At 31.4% G+C, this 16,026-nt stretch overlaps 2 protein-coding genes across 2 annotated transcripts in view; one reads left to right on the forward strand and one right to left on the reverse strand.

The window, feature by feature from the left end:
- Positions 1-16,026, forward strand: part of LOC135136196 (contactin-1) — a 548,953-nt gene that overhangs the window by 304,199 nt on the left and 228,728 nt on the right. Inside the window, exon 2 of the mRNA XM_064065367.1 lies at positions 8,985-9,117. Coding sequence (XP_063921437.1) covers positions 8,985-9,117 — 133 coding nt within the window. The remainder of the gene's footprint in view (positions 1-8,984; positions 9,118-16,026) is intronic.
- Positions 10,947-12,255, reverse strand: LOC135136197 (uncharacterized). The gene is made up of 2 exons (XM_064065368.1): positions 11,539-12,255; positions 10,947-11,487 (listed from the first exon to the last, which is right to left on the reverse strand). Exons 1-2 carry the CDS (start codon positions 12,246-12,248, stop codon positions 10,974-10,976), a joined length of 1,224 nt encoding a protein of 407 aa, XP_063921438.1. The 5' UTR covers positions 12,249-12,255; the 3' UTR covers positions 10,947-10,973.

A 16,026-nucleotide genomic window follows, 5' to 3' on the forward strand; every position in this document is an offset into this window, starting at 1 on the left:
TTTTTCAATATTTTGATTTCTCGATGTATGGAATTTAGATGTTTCGATGTTTTGATTGTTCAATTTCTCTATCCATTTTTCAATTTTTAATTTTTCTTCTCGGCCTTCCACTCCTCGATTTTCCGATCCTCTGATTTTTTTTTTGATGTCTCAATTTTTGAGTTTTTCGATGTTTCGATTTTTGGATCTCTCGATTTTTCGATTTTTTACTTTTGGGTTTTTCAATTTTCGCTTTTCCAATTTTTTTACAATTCTATATTATTTCTCAATTTTTCAACTTTTCGACATTATAATTGTTCAATTTTTAAAATTCTAGGACCCGATTTATAGAAAGCGAAGTTAAAGTTAATTCGTGATTAACTTTTAATTGAGGTCCGTTGCGAGGCAACGCGCATATTTTAACCAATCACGGGCTCATATTCCACATTTTAATTCTCTGTTAAACTAATCGAGGATTAAATATTTAACTCGCTGTTCTATAAACCGGCCCTAGATGTTTCAATGTCCCGAGTTTCCACTTCTTCTATAATTTAATTTTTCAATTTTCCGAATCTTTCAATTTTCGATTTTTCAATTTTTTTATTTATCGAGATTCGTATGTTTCGATGCTTTGATTGTTCAATCTCACGATTTATCAATTTTTCCAATTTTAACTTTTCGATTTTTCGATTTTGACCCATTTCGATTTCTCAATTTTTCAATTCTTCGATTTTCTGGTGTTTCAGTTTTTGAATTTTTCTGTTTCGATTTTTGGATTTCTCGGTTTTTCGATTTTTTACTTTTGGGCGTTTCAATTTTTCGCTTTTCCAATTTTTCGATGTTTCGATTTCCGGTGAGCCGATTCTTCAATTTTTCAACTTATTTTAATTCTGGGGTTTCGATTTCTCGATTTGTCGATTTTCCAGTTTTCGATAGATAGATTTTAGATTTTAGATTTTTTTTTTTTGATTTTTTGTTTGGATTTCTCTCTCCATTTTTCAATTTTGCCATATTTTAATTGTTCAGTGTTTTAAATTTTAGATTTTTCCCTTTCTCGATTTTTTGATTTTTCAGTTCTTCAGTATTCCCATTTTTCAATTTTTCAAATTTCGACGTTGCTAAATTTGCAGTTGTCCAATTTCTCAATTAATCTATTTTTTGATTTCGCCACTTCAATTTTTGGATTTTTCGACATTGCTTTTTCCATTTCTCGGTTGTCGAATTTGTTAATTTCTCAGTTTTTGAATATTTGTTTCAATTTTGGGATTTTTCAATACGTCGATTCTTCGATTTTTCGACTTCTGAGTTTTTGGATTTTTTTTTTTCGATTTTAATTTTTTCATTTTTTAAACTTCAGATTTTTCACCATTTTATATTTCGATTTCTCAATTTTTCAACTTTTCGACATTATAATTGTTCAATTTTTAAAATTCTAGATGTTTTTAAATTTTCGATTTCTTAATTTTTTCGATTTTTCGATTTTGGCCTATTTCGATTTCCCAATTTTTCAATTTTTCGATTTTCCGGTGTTTCAGTTTTTGACTTTTTCGATGTTCCAATTTTTTAAATTTTCGAGTTTCGTTTTCTCGATTTGTCGATTTTTCAGTTTTTAGATTTCTAAATTTTAGATTTTCGAATTTTAATTTTTTTGATTTTTTGATGTTTCGATGTCTCCATTTTTCAATCTTATGATGTTTTAATTTTTCAATGTTATAAATTTTAGATTTTTGGATATTTCGATTTTTCAGTTCTTCTATATTTTTTAATTTTTCAAATTTTGACGTTTCTGAATTTTTAGTTTTACAATTTCTCAATTAATCTATTTTCTTATTTTCCCATTTTCTGACTTCCCCAAGTTCTTCAGTTCTTCAATTTTTCGAATTTTCATGTTTTTGATTTTTCAATTTCTCGATTTTTCAATTTTAAATATCTACAATTTTTTAATATTTCAATTTTGAGCTTCTTCAATTTTTCCACTCTTAAAATTTTCGATTTATCTATTTTTTTATTTTTCGATTTTTCAAATTTCCTGTTTCAATGATACGATTTCTCAATTTTTGCCTTCTTCAATTTTACGATTTTTAAATATTTCGATTTTTCAATTTTTCAAATTATGACGTTGCTAAATTTTCAGTTTTTTGATTTCTGAAGTAATCTTTTTTTTTTTTTTTTTTCTCTTCGCATCATGGCCGGCACGCACGGTAATCTCTCGCTCTGCGGAAAATGTAAAAGACAACCAGTTACTTTTGTGAAATGTAAATGTTGTGCACAGTGTTTCCATCTAAGTTGCGCCAAGCTACTTACTCATGTAACTATAATTGATGACAAAACAGTATATTGCTGTGGAAAAGAAAACCTTGAAACCGAGAAACCTAACAAGAAACCCAGTTATCGAGAATTGGACGATCAAATAAATTGGGAAAATGTAAGTCCTCAAATTTTCAAATATATTATTAGTGAAAAAAATGCAATGATCGATGAGCTACGAGACAAAATTAACCTATTGAATAATCAACTGAATCTAAAAACCGATTCATACTTCGAAGAAAAACCTGCTATATCAGCCAATAATGTCAAGTCGACGACAAAAAAGTATGGCAATAAGAAAAACGTACCAGATGTAAACATCAAGAAAAGCGAAAGTAAGCAGAATTTAAGCAAAAATTCATTATCTGAATTTGGACGCCCAGCTGAAAAGAAGCAAGATCAAGAAGAAAATAGTGTAGACGAAGATACTCAAAATGACGTTAAAGAAGAATGGACTGAAGTCGTCAATAAGAAAAAACCTAATAAACGTTTCAAAAATGTAGTGATTATCGGAAAACAAGAAAATCAGGGCGAGGTTGTACTCAGAACTGTACCTAAATACCAACAATTGCATGTTTATAGATTAGTACCGGAAACCACTACCGATGACTTGCAAGAATTTTTGAAACCTAATTTTCCTGAGGTGCTGTGTGATCAACTGTCAGCTAAACATCCGGAACAGTACTCATCTTTTAAGGTTTCCCTGTATTCCAATCATATTGCTGAAGCCATGAAGCCAGAAATATGGCCAAAGGGTGCCTGTGTAAGGAAGTTTTTTCAGATCAGGTTGAAGGACTCGCTAACGAAATAGTATATAAGTTCTCACCAACAGGTCATAATTGCAACTCATTTAAGGTAGATGATAATATTTGTGATACAGATAACTTAAATATCTTTGTTATTAATATACAGTCACTTAGACCTAAATTGTTAGAGTTCGAATATCTTTTAGAGAAAGAAAAAATTTCAGTGGCTGCTATCTGTGAGCACTGGCTAAAACACGACGAAATGGAAAGCCTTCATTATAAAAATTATCATGTAAAATCACATTTTTGTCGCTCGTCATGTGTTAATGGAGGTTCAATGATTATGTCTGAAAAACTACTTGACTGTTCGTCCATAAACTTAATTGTCAATCTATCAATAGAATGCCAGTGCGAAATTTCTGCTGTAAGATTAGTCAAAGTTAATATTGTATTAATAAACATCTACAGACCGCCCAAAGGTAATATTTGCCTTATGTTAGAAGTATTAGCATCAGTTTTTACTAATATTAACACTTTAAGTGAAAATATTTTTTTAGTTGGTGACTTTAATGTTAAATTTAACAGCAATGATCCATTGGAGTCTCGTCTATGTGATCTTTTATTAAGCTATGGATTAAAACCAACTGTTACTTTTCCAACTAGATTAAATAACTGTTTAGATAATATATTTACAAATGTCAACAAATCTTACTATACAATCACTAAAGTAGAATCTTTATCGTCTGACCATTGTGGTATCAAGTTATCAATTAATTATCCAAGCATCACAAATAATCTTAAATGTAATAATAATAATTGTTATAAAATTAGTCGCCCTATTAATGACGAAAGAAAATGTAACTTTTACAATCTTGTTAACACGGTAGACTGGAGCTTTGTACAATCTCAGGACATGAACATAAATTCTAAATTTAGCTATTTCACCAACATCTTAACTGAACTAGCAGCTCTTGCTTTTCCTCAGAAAATAGTTAAAATTAACGGCACTCGTAGATCTCAAATAAAATGGTTTAACAGTGAACTGAAGCAGATTCGTGACCATTTACATTTTTTAACAGATTTGCATAAGTCTATAAATTCGGAAGAAACGAGGAAGGCAAGAAATATGCAACGTCAGTTATATCGCGATAAACTTAAATTAGCAAAAATAAGCTGTAATAGTCAATTCATTGATAATGCAAGCAATAAGCCTAAAGCGATGTGGCAAATAATTAATGAATCTCGCAACAAATTGAATAATGGAAAAACCTGTGATAATAACCAAGGCTGTGACATTTCCTGTGATAATTTTAACACTTATTTTACCAATATTGCTTCCAGTCTGCTAAATAATATACCAAAAACCTGTGATACCCCTTTAAATTTAATGTCAAATTATTGTTCACATCTATTGTCTCTTGGTCTAGTCAACATGTTCTGTTTTAATGAAGTATCTACAGCAGCAGTAAGAGAAGTTATCGATAAATTGAAAAATTCTAGTTCCAAAGATATTTTTGATTTGAATGTAGTCTTAATAAAAACTATCAAGGATATAATCATTACTCCTCTTACTAGGCTCATAAATTGTTGCATACGAGCCTCAGTGTTCCCTGATTGCTTAAAAACGGCCAGAATTATCCCCATACACAAAAAGGGTGACAGGAATGACCTGAACAACTACAGACCGATATCCATATTGCCTGTATTTTCCAAAATTTTTGAGAAAGTGTTGCATACGCAATTATATTCCTATTTTGAAAAAAATTATTTATTTTCGAATTTTCAATATGGATTTAGAAAGGAACGCAGCACAAAAAATGCTCTCCTTAAACTAGTCGAAACATTTAATAACTGTTTTGAAAATCGTGAGTTTGGAATTGCCAGCTTTCTGGACCTCAGTAAGGCTTTTGATTGCGTCCCCCATGGTATCTTACTCAACAAAATTCGTAAGTACAATATTAGTGATAATAGCTGTAATCTGATGGCATCATTTCTTGACAATCGCTATCAAATAGTATCATTGGGAAATATAAATTCTAAATGTCTAAAAGTTCATCATGGTGTGCCACAAGGTTCCGTCCTTGGACCACTGTTGTTCTTAATTTATATCAACGATTTTCCTGCATTCATGCAAAGTCAAATTTTACTTTTTGCCGATGATACTACTTTGATTAATACAGGATCCACTGTTGATGCCACTATTGATCAATGGAAGATGACGCAATCAAAAGCCTGCAGATGGTTCAATGCAAACTGCTTGACCTTAAATCAAGATAAAACAGTCAATATGTCATTTTCATTAAAAAAATCGATATGTGATGAATTTAATAAATCAGTCAAATTTTTAGGTCTGCATATTGACAGTACCCTCCAATGGAAAGATCACGAGGAACTAATTGCAAAAAAAATCAGCAAGGGTATATTTTTATTACGCAATCTATCTTGTAGAGTTCCAGCTGGTACACTACGTACTGCGTATTTTGCGTTATGCCACACGCATATTTCGTATGGATTATTGGTTTGGGGTCATTCGTGCATTCGAAATAGAATTTTTAAAATACAACGTAGAGCGATCAGGGTAATTGCAGGTCTCGGATATAGAGAAGACTGTCGACACCAGTTTGTTAGATTAAGTATTCTAACATTGCCAGCATTATATATTTATGAATGCTTAATATATGTAAAATATAATATTTCAAATTATAATGTTAGTTCGAACATACACTCTTACAATACAAGACACAATTCCGACCTATGTCTCAAAAAGATACGTTTGTGTAAATCACAAACTGGTGTCGACTATTATGGAATTAAATTTTTCAATAAATTGCCTAAGAATGTGCAGTGTTTGTCGTTTAAAACTTTTAAAAATATATTAAAGAAATTTTTAATAGAGAAGGCATTTTATAACTTTGAGGAATACCTGTGCAACAAGTATGATTTTAGTTGTTATATTTAGTTTTATTATTTGTATTTTTTACATGTTCATAGTCTGACTTATGCAAAAACTATATGTTACAAGCATCAATAAAATATTCTATTCTATTCTATTCTATTCTATTTTATTTATTTCCCTACTTCAAAGTTTCGTTTTTTGAGCTTTTTGAGTTTTGGATTTTTCTATTTTTTAAGCTTACGATTTTTCGACTTTTCGATGTTTGGACTCTCGGATTTTTTGATTTCTCGATTTTTCACTTTTTGTATTTTCGATTTCTTGCTAAACTTTAGATTTTTCAATTTTTCGACTGTTTTATAGTTCGATTCCTCAATTTATCAACTTTTCAATGTTTTAATTTTTCAATTTTTAAAATTCTAGGTTTCTCGAGTTTTCAGTTCTTCTATATTTAAATTTTTCAATTTTCCGAATTTTTAAATTATCGATTTTCCAACTTTTTTTAAATTTTTTAATTTTTCAGTTTTTTTATTTCTCGATTTATGGAATTCAGATGTTTCGATGTTTTGATTGTTCAATTTCTCGATTTATGGATTTTTCAATTTTTAACTTTTCTTCTCGGCTTTTCACTCCTTGATTTCTCGATCCTCTGATTTTTAGATTTTTTACTTTTGGGATTTTCAATTTTCGCTTTTCCAATTTTTCGATGTTTCGGTTTTGCGGTTAGCCGATTCTTCAATTTTTGAATTTTTTTAATTCTGAGGTTTCGATTTCTCGATTTGTCGATTTTTTAGTTTTTCGATAGATAGATTTTAGATTTTCGAATTTTAATTTTTTGATTTTTTTTGATGTTTGGATTTCTCCATTTTTCAATTTTGCCATATTTTAATTGTTCAATGTTTTAAGTTTTAAATTTTTTGATTTCTCGATTTTTGATTTTTCAGTTCTTTAATATTCGTATTTTTCAATTTTTCAAATTTCGACGTGCTAAATTTTCAGTTGTCCAGTTTCTCAATTAATCTATTTTTTGATTTCGCCACTTCAATTTTCGATTTTTCGACTTTGCTTTTTCGATTTCTCGGTGGTATAATTTTTTAATTTCTCTCTTTTTGAATATTTGTTTCAATTTTGGGATTTTTCAATATTTAGATTCTTCGATTTTTCGACTTCTGGCTTTTAGGATTTTTAAATTTTTTGGATTTTCATTTCTTCGTTTTTTAAACTTTATATTTTTCACTGTTTTATATTTCGATTTCTCAATTTTTCAACTTTTCGATATTTTAATTATTCAATTTTTAAAATTCTAGATTTTTAAATTTCTCAAGTTTCCAGTTCTTCTATAATTTAATTTTTCATTTTCCGAATTTTTAAATTTTCGATTTTTCAATTTTTTTATTTATTGAGATTCGGATGTTTCGATGCTTTGATTGTTCAGTCTCTCAATTTATCAATTTTTCCATTTTCAACTTTTCGACTTTTCGACTCCTCGATTTTTCGACCTTTTGATTTTTCGATTTTTCGATGTCTCAGTTTTTGAATTGTTCGATGTTTCGATTTCTCGATTTTCTACTTTTCGGCTTTGCGATTTTTCGATGTTTCGATTTTTGAATTCTCCAATTTTTCCCTTTTACAATTTTTTAAATTTTCGAGTTTCGTTTTCTTGATTTGTTGATTTTTCAGTTTTTCGGTTTTTAAATTTTAGATTTTCGAAGTTTTATATTTTTTATTTTTTGATGTTCCGATTTCTCCATTTTTCAATTTTACTATATTTTAATTTTTCAGTGTTTTAAATTTTAAATTTTTTGCTTTTTTAATTGTTCAAATTTTGACGTTTCTGAATTTTCAGTTTTCCGATTTCTCAATTAATTTCTGTTTTTTTTTGATTTTTCCATTTCTCGATTTCCCAAAGTTTCGATTTTTCAGTTCTTTAGTTCTTCAATTTTTCGATTTTTTTAATTTGCGATTTTTCGACTTTCCTTTTCGTTCAATTTGGGATTTTTCAGTTTTTTAAACTTTAGGTTTTTCAATTTTTCGACTGTTTTATACTTAGATTTCTCAAATTTTCAACTTTTCGATATTTTAACTTTGTTACATGTAAAAATCGAGTGAAATATGTGAGATGTGATATGATATTTGTAAATAGAAGCATCTAAATAAAAACTATTTTCCGCAGAAATTCTAAACGCTTAGAGTCGACATTAGCGTGAGCGCGCTCCGATCTGTGGATCAAATAAGTTCTCAGGCGACGATTTGCATCCACTGGTCGAAAGCTGAAAATTTTCTAGGATAATATTATATTTATGAGGATATCCTTGAAGGGAATACTCTCCAGTCTTGACTAAAAGTATAATTTTATTAATTTTACACGAACATGATTATCATATCATAAATTAAATCAAATTATTTTTGAAGTTCTGTTTTTAACTTTTAAAAACTGGGTACACGAAAAATTAGCATGTTAAGTCCGTGAAAAAAGTGTGTTTTCCATGGACGTGTAAAAATCATGTAATTCGCTAAAAATAGCTCAACATTATGAAAACAGTGTACTGTTTTATTTTAATATTTAGACGTCATCATGAAGAACTAAAATTTAACAAAATCTGCTTTTATCATTTGTCTGAAAAACTGGATTTTTTTATTGTGTGTCACGCACGAGGAATTTCGGTTTAAATAATTTTACATCTGCTCGAATTTTTACCTTTATTATGTAGATTTGTAGAAAGTAGGGATTTCCTTTTTGTGAAATTACGTAGCATTAATAAAAAACTTCCAGTAACTATGGCCATAAAACAAAGTCTCCAACCCTTTTGAGTTGATAATCAAGAGGTTCGAAGGAGAATTTATTACTTTAACTTAGCAAGTAGATCAAATTATTCATCCACGTCCCATTTTTAGTCCAACTGCTGGTCGCATCCCGGTCCGCAGTTGTGATTGTGTTCGTGCCGGTGTGCAACTATCTTAATCGCCAAAGTTTGTTCCTTAACATTATGTGCCTCTCCAAAATGAAAGTTTACTAACAAGAAGCATTCGAACAATGGTAACGCCCGTAATTGTTGCAGTCCCCATGGTTGAAGTTCATGGAGTCCTGGGTAAAAATAAGGGCCTTCCCTGTGATATTACGCCGAAGGACCGTGATGACGCCGTTGCCATGGTGCTGTGGTTTAAGGAAACCATCGCAGAACCCCTGTACAGGTTAGTGGATTAGGTTGTTGTTGGACGTTCCAAGTTTGCAGCGTCTGTCACTGTCTATAGTTGAGATCTTGCTAATGCACCGGCTGACCCTCTCAGCTGTCACAATCACAAAGTCCCTTTGAAAAACAGGCGGATAAATCAAACTTTGCGCGTTCCATAAAACGGTTTCATTCATCGCTGGCCGAAGTTTTATGATGCATTTATTCATAAGAGCCTTGATATTATTTGCTGTGTGGTCAAAGATACACATCGAGGATCGATGGATAAAGATTCTCGATAAAGGATTTGTGGCATTTTAGAAATGGGGTCCGGATTTTATGATGGTTTCACATGCTTAAGACTAGCTCATTGCATAATCTTTCTCTTTGACGGAGAAAGAAGTGTTTATAAAATTATTTTACGATGCAGTTGACGAAAGTTGTAGCTGTGATTACCGTCGTGGGTACGATTATGCAAACTTGGCAAATTTTCGTCAAGAATATTTTCATTACTTTGGTAATCTAAACTGCACAAACGTATTTTACACATTTGTAGAGTTGGCGAAGGAAACACTTCATACTCACTAATATTTCACAATCAAATAAATTTCGTTGTTTTTTTGCATAAGAGTCATAGTAATTTTGAAAAAAAAAAATACAGCTCTACATGATTTCTCACATTACCTTTTACAGAAAACTTACCACCTGTGCTTTTTTTGGTCTTTGTATTATTAGTACGCATATGAGGTTTATAATGTAAATAATGTGTTTCAAATTTACCAAAATGTTAATCGCCTCAGGACATGAGATATTGAATAAATAAAAAACTAACTATTTGCTTTTAATTTCAGAAAATTAAGTCGACAATTGTTTATTTAATCAAATATGTTTTTTATTGACGCTGCAAATATTAATCAACACTGTTGCATGTGTCTGTGCTTATTTAAAATAGCAAAATCAAAGATTGTGTTTAAAAACTATTACTACTAGTGTAGATATAAAGTAGTTCGTATGAGTGCAAACACTGAAAAAACGATAAAAAAACTGAAACTCCATTAATTGCTGAAACGATTGTACAGTAGTCTGTTTTTTACTGATTAAAAACCAATTGATTTTTTACTAGCCGGTCACCAATTAAGCTTAACTAAAACTAGATCATTAAAGCCCCTATTTTTGGAAGTGTAATTACCAATCTAAGACAATTTAATGCCGATACAGTGGATAAACTAGCCCTTCGTACGCCACCATAACATTAAACTGCTGCCTTAAGACAGGAAGAACAGACATTAAAGTTGAACATCATACTTCCTGCTAGTGGTATATCTGTTATCTTAGTTTGTGAACAAATACAAAGGTGTGTATTTTGTATACCTAAAATAAATAATATAGATAAGTAACTTTAACTTCCTCTAAATGCTAATCAAAAGTGACTCAAGAGTGACAATTTCGGCGTCAGCTTGCCACTGTTCTGAAGAATGTTTCCATTTTGTAATCAAGGACGAAATATGGATCCTTTATTACAATCCAAAACCAAAACAACATGATGGCTTCTTCAATCCAAATAAAGAAAGGACAAGTCTTCAAACCATATTTTTTTCTGGGTCTGTTTGTCTATCTTCATGATAGGAGAATATTGTTTATTCTATGCAATAACACAGATTATTGCACTCACATGTCACATGATGTCAACTGACCAATCAAACGCGTCAATATTTGTAAATTCAACCAATCAGCATACAATTACGTGATAATTGCACACTGTGCAATTACCACTACCGATAATTATCACTAGCCAGATGTGCCAACTATAAGATAAGCAAGTACCAGTTAATTGCAAAAAAAAACAAGAGGTTACTAACCAAATATTTAATTATGAAACTAAGAATTGTAATTAATTATGGTACAGTTGTAGTAATTTACAGGGGTTTGTGTGCTTGGTGAAGTAGTAACTATATTTTTAGACATTTGTACCAAAGCAGACGGTGCGCAATTTGTGGATTTGTTATTAGACTCTTCCATAGCCGTTGAGTTGGCGCGTAATTTGTCAATCATTTGATAATGATGATCTCCATCGAGCTGAAGGTATGGTTTGATGGAGAAAGTATTGGCATGACCGGTAATCTTTATAAGCTGTTCTTCACCGACTCCCGCTTTTGCAAGTTGCGACACTGCAGTTGACCGTAATGAATGATTACTAATCTTCTTTTTCTTTATGTCGATGCCTATTTCTTCTGCGGCGGTTCTTGTCCATTTCCCCATTTCATTCCTTCCAACGGGTGAATTTTTGAACCATCCTACAGAACTAGGTTCTCTCCATGCAGGATTTGGCGTTAAAAATAAACGATCGGTGGTTATATGTTTACCTCTCTTGCTCAGCATTTTTTTGTAGAGCCTTAAATAATAAAATAATTATTATTTTGTATTTGAAACAGTATTTAATTACCTAACAGGGCAAATTCTAGGATCTGTGGTGTTTGTTGCAAGCCATTTGCTGTCTGTTAATTTATGGCTACCTCCTTGAGCTGTTTTGGAAAAAATACAATTGTATTCTATTCGCCCCGTAGGCAAACCACAATTATCACTTTCTTCCTTAAAATGTTTGATAGTAACGTTAACACCTTCACATCCCCTCCAAGCTAATTCTAATCCAGCCACATAAAAAAACATTTTCTGTAAACCATCTGGCGTGTCTTCGTTATAAATCTTTAGAATCTTGTTGTATTCTTCTAGAGTCAAAATTGAGGAACTAGTTTTGCGTTTTTCCGGTTGTATTTGTAGGTTCCGGCGTTTTGCGTCGCGTGCATTTCTACTACCCTTGAATTCCAGGTCAACAAAAGGATCAAACTTTATACCAAATTTATTGAAATACAGTTCTTGCAACTGCTTTGCCGTTACATTCCACATCGTTTTTATTACTGCTTCTTTGTAGTCATTACCATCGACTTTTTTCATATTGTACCCCCAATCTTTGAGGATGAATGCTAGTTTTTCCGTGGAAGTGTTTCCATCAAAAACATATTTGCGTTCACCGCAAAACTTCTCAAATTGCCTCCAGATTGAATTTCGTGAGTTCTTCGTATTTAGCGGCGTAATGTTTGTAATAGAATCATCAATTTCTTTTGGCGTGTTACGACCAAAACGAAAATTGGACATGGTTTTTTAAACCCACACAAATTTTGCAAAATGGCTGTTCTTATTTACTTGCGTCGCCATAGTATCGCACACCAAACTACTTCGTAAATCATTATAAAATTATTTTTAAAATGTTTGTTCTTGCAATAATCTGTTGAATATATTGCGTGCATCACAATGAAATCGATAATTTTGAACAACAATAATCTCTCATGCTTGTTGCCTAAGAAAAATGCACTCGTGCTAAAGCACTCGTGCGTTTTCAATGCAACAAGCATTCGAGTTATTGTTGCTCAAAATTATCGATAACATTGCGATGCACTTAATATATTATAACTGATAATAATCTACATTTCCAGAGAAAATTACACATATTATCCATTCACGATCTTTATATAGTAAAGTAGGCTGTGATATGTTTTCTTTAAGTTGGATAAACTGATTTGATCATTTAGTTTTTGTCTATCAGTAGTCTGATTGACATTTGTTTTGAGCTGAATTGCCACTTTTCTACTTCATTTATTAGATCAGAATTATTAGACGCAATTTTTTAATCAAGCAAACAAATGTGTTAATTTTGTCAGCATAGATAATAATTTGTCACTGTGACAGATTCACAGATCATGGCGATATTATTTAAAAAGAAAATGCCTAAAATAGTTTTACTGCAACAAAAAATTGCAATAAAAGATATTTTTTGCAGTTTCCAAAAAACAGACAGGCCCGATCTTTCTTTCGAAGAAGTAACTATGAGGGTCTCGAACATATTTTCTGTAATGTAAAAGTACCCTGCAAAATGTTTTTTTTTTCATTGGTGGGAACATCAACTGTGGCGAAAATTTTATCAACAGGGGACCAAAATTTAAAAACATCACTATCTGGTAGCGACAACCAACGGATTTATTTACAAATTATATGTTTCGGAAAGACCTGCAACGACAAATTTCGCAACTTAATGAAAAAAACGAATATTTCACTGTAGATACTCTTTTGGCATATTCTAGGGAACAGTTGGAATTTAAATGGGGACGAATCACATTATACAAAATTCTTAAGTCAATGGGTTATAAACACAGAGAAGTAAATGGTAGCAAAATTCTATGTAAATAAAAACATGTCGTTGCAGCCAACATTTCCTTTTTGAGAACATATTTACAGTTTCTAAATTCTGGTGAAAATTTTACTTTCGTGTATTTGGATGAGACATGGATCTATCAAAATGGTTCGTCCATTCGTCGCTGGGTGCACGATACTGATCTAAAAAGCAATCTCACCAAAATTAAAAGTGAAGGAACAAGGTTTACTATTCTCCACGCGGGTTGTTCAACGGGGTTCTTGGATGGTTGTAACAATTTTTTAAATTCAAAAAATAACGATAGAGACTATCATAAAACCATGGACGGGACAGTTTTTCAAAATTTCATTCGAACGAATGATGGCTAGCGATACGGTTGTTGGTTCTGTCGATCCAGTTATTAAATGTGAATATTGTAGTAGTTCAGTTAAAAATCGTGTTACGTGTAAAAAGTGTAAAGCAGTTTTTCACCCTTCTTGTTATAATAGAGCTATAATGGTTAAAAACCCTTTTTGTGTACATGAAAAGGACACATTGTTTGAAGGTGACATTGAAATGGAATCTTCGAGAAATGAGTTTCTGCAACTTGTGAAAAAAACAATTGAAGAAGAAACACAATCCTTAAGGAATCAGGTCTACGAACTACAACAGCAAGTGAGAGATCTAACAGCATCAAACATTGATCTCATTCGTCTTTTAGAAGCACATTATCCTATAAAAATTCCTAATCAATCAATGGCGAAAAACAATTATCTGTTTGAGAACAATATCACACTGATAAAAACACCGGAGAAGAGAAGAATTGTTTCCGAAGTAGACTCGAGTAAAATTGACGGTATCATTGAAACTGAAGAAGATCCTATTAAAATTAAAGATTCTAATATTCCAGAAAAAGGCATTCCTTGGGAGCAAGTAAAACGTCGTAAAAAACAGAAAACCCACCTGATAATTGGTACTGCTAGAAATATAGCTTTAGAAAATGGCTAAAATAATATTGAATGCGAATTCATGGCGTCCAAAAGAGTTGAAAAGGCTTATATCCATATCACTAGAGTTAATTCTAAGGTATCAACGGAAAAAATTAAATCATTCATTTGTAGTAAATTCAGCTTATTGAATGATGACATTAAGGAAAGCTTTAAATGTGAGTTATCTCAGCTTGTCTCTAAGTTTCCTGAAAGTTATAGCTCTTTCAAGCTCACTGTCGATGCATCATTTTACTCAAAATTAATGGATCCGTCTTTTTGGCCTTCTGGTGTGGCAGTCCGTAAATTTTTTCAAAAGCACAGTAGGTCAGTCTCCGGTTCTCAAAGAAATTTTCGTCAAGTTCGCAAAGAAACGATAACTGCCTAAGTATCTACCACCAAAATGTGCGTGGATTAAGAACTAAAATAAACGAACTCTAAGTAATGTTATGTGTAATGACTATAGTGTTATATCACTAACAGAAACATGGCTTATCGACAACATCCGTGACAATGAGTTATTTGACAACCGCTATGTAGTGTTTCGTCAGGATCGGTCATATGAAACTACCTGCAAGTCTAGAGGAGGTGGAGTGCTGATTGCAGTGAACAAAAGTATACCATCATGTCAACATTTATGTTTCCTTGATGTTGGTCACCGAGAAGAAATTTGGGTTGAGCTCAAATTAGTCAATAACGTAAGCCTAATATTAGGAATAGTTTACTTTCCTCCAAAGTCGCCCATTGAGTTATATGCTAGTCATATTGACTGTTTAAACACATTAGCTCAGCATTATCCTAATTCTATTATATTTATTGCTGGTGACTTTAACCTTCCAAATATCGAGTGGATCTGTGATAATCAATGTGATAATCTAATTCCGAATAATGTTAAGTCTGCAATTGAAGAGCTTATTTGTGATAATTACAGTTTTAACGATTTGGAACAATTTAATCATATTCTAAACAGTAATAATGTAATTTTAGATCTTTGTTTTTGCAATCCTAATGTCTTAATCAGTCAGGCCATTCCTCTTGTGTGTTGTGATGTTCATCATCCCTCATTAGTTATTGACATTCCTGATATTTATTTGCCTTATATGAGTGACGATTCTTACGAATTTGCTTTTGACTTTAATAATGCACCATTTGATGTAATAAATACACATTTTAATGAGATATGTTGGGATTTTCTGAAGAACATTAATGATATTGATGAATGTATATTTCAGTTTTACTCTATTGTTAATGCGGCTGTAATTAAGTATGTGCCTTATAAGTTATTTAAATCACATCATGATAATTTTCCGAAGTGGATTGATAATGCCACCAGGATTCTAATTATAAAAAAAAAGTTAGCACACAAAAAATATAAAAATTCCAAACTTACATCTAATTACGAAGAATTTAGTTTACTTAGATCTCAATGTAAATCTGCTCTTGATGAATGCAAAAAAAGATACTTAAGTAAAATTTCAAATAATATTGTAAATGATACCAATGCATTTTGGAAATATGTCAAATCTAAGACGGATTTATCTTCCTTACCAGCAAACATGTTCTTAAAAAATGCTTGGGGAAATTGTCCCAAGACTATTGCTGATTTATTTGCAACGCATTTTGAATCAGTTTATTGTCATGAGAATTCCTCAAATTTCAAAGGGGCATGCAATCAAAATAGTCCTAATCCAGTTGATTTAAATGTAATTACTATTGAGATTGAGAACATCTTGATAAAAATAGGAGCGTTGAAATCCTC

This window comes from Zophobas morio, unplaced genomic scaffold, assembly GCF_036711695.1.
Source record: "Zophobas morio isolate AGI-343-1 ecotype UQ-CSIRO unplaced genomic scaffold, CSIRO_AGI_Zmor_V1 ptg000026l, whole genome shotgun sequence".
Lineage (NCBI taxonomy): Eukaryota > Metazoa > Arthropoda > Insecta > Coleoptera > Tenebrionidae > Zophobas > Zophobas morio.

Coding starts and splice junctions, on each gene's coding strand:
- LOC135136197 (XM_064065368.1), bottom strand. CDS start 12,248: ATGTCCAATTTTCGTTTTGGTCGTAACACGCCAAAAGAAATTGATGAT. Junction 11,488..11,538: donor CCTAGAATTTGCCCTGTTAG/GTAATTAAATAC, acceptor TTATTATTTAAG/GCTCTACAAAAAAATGCTGA.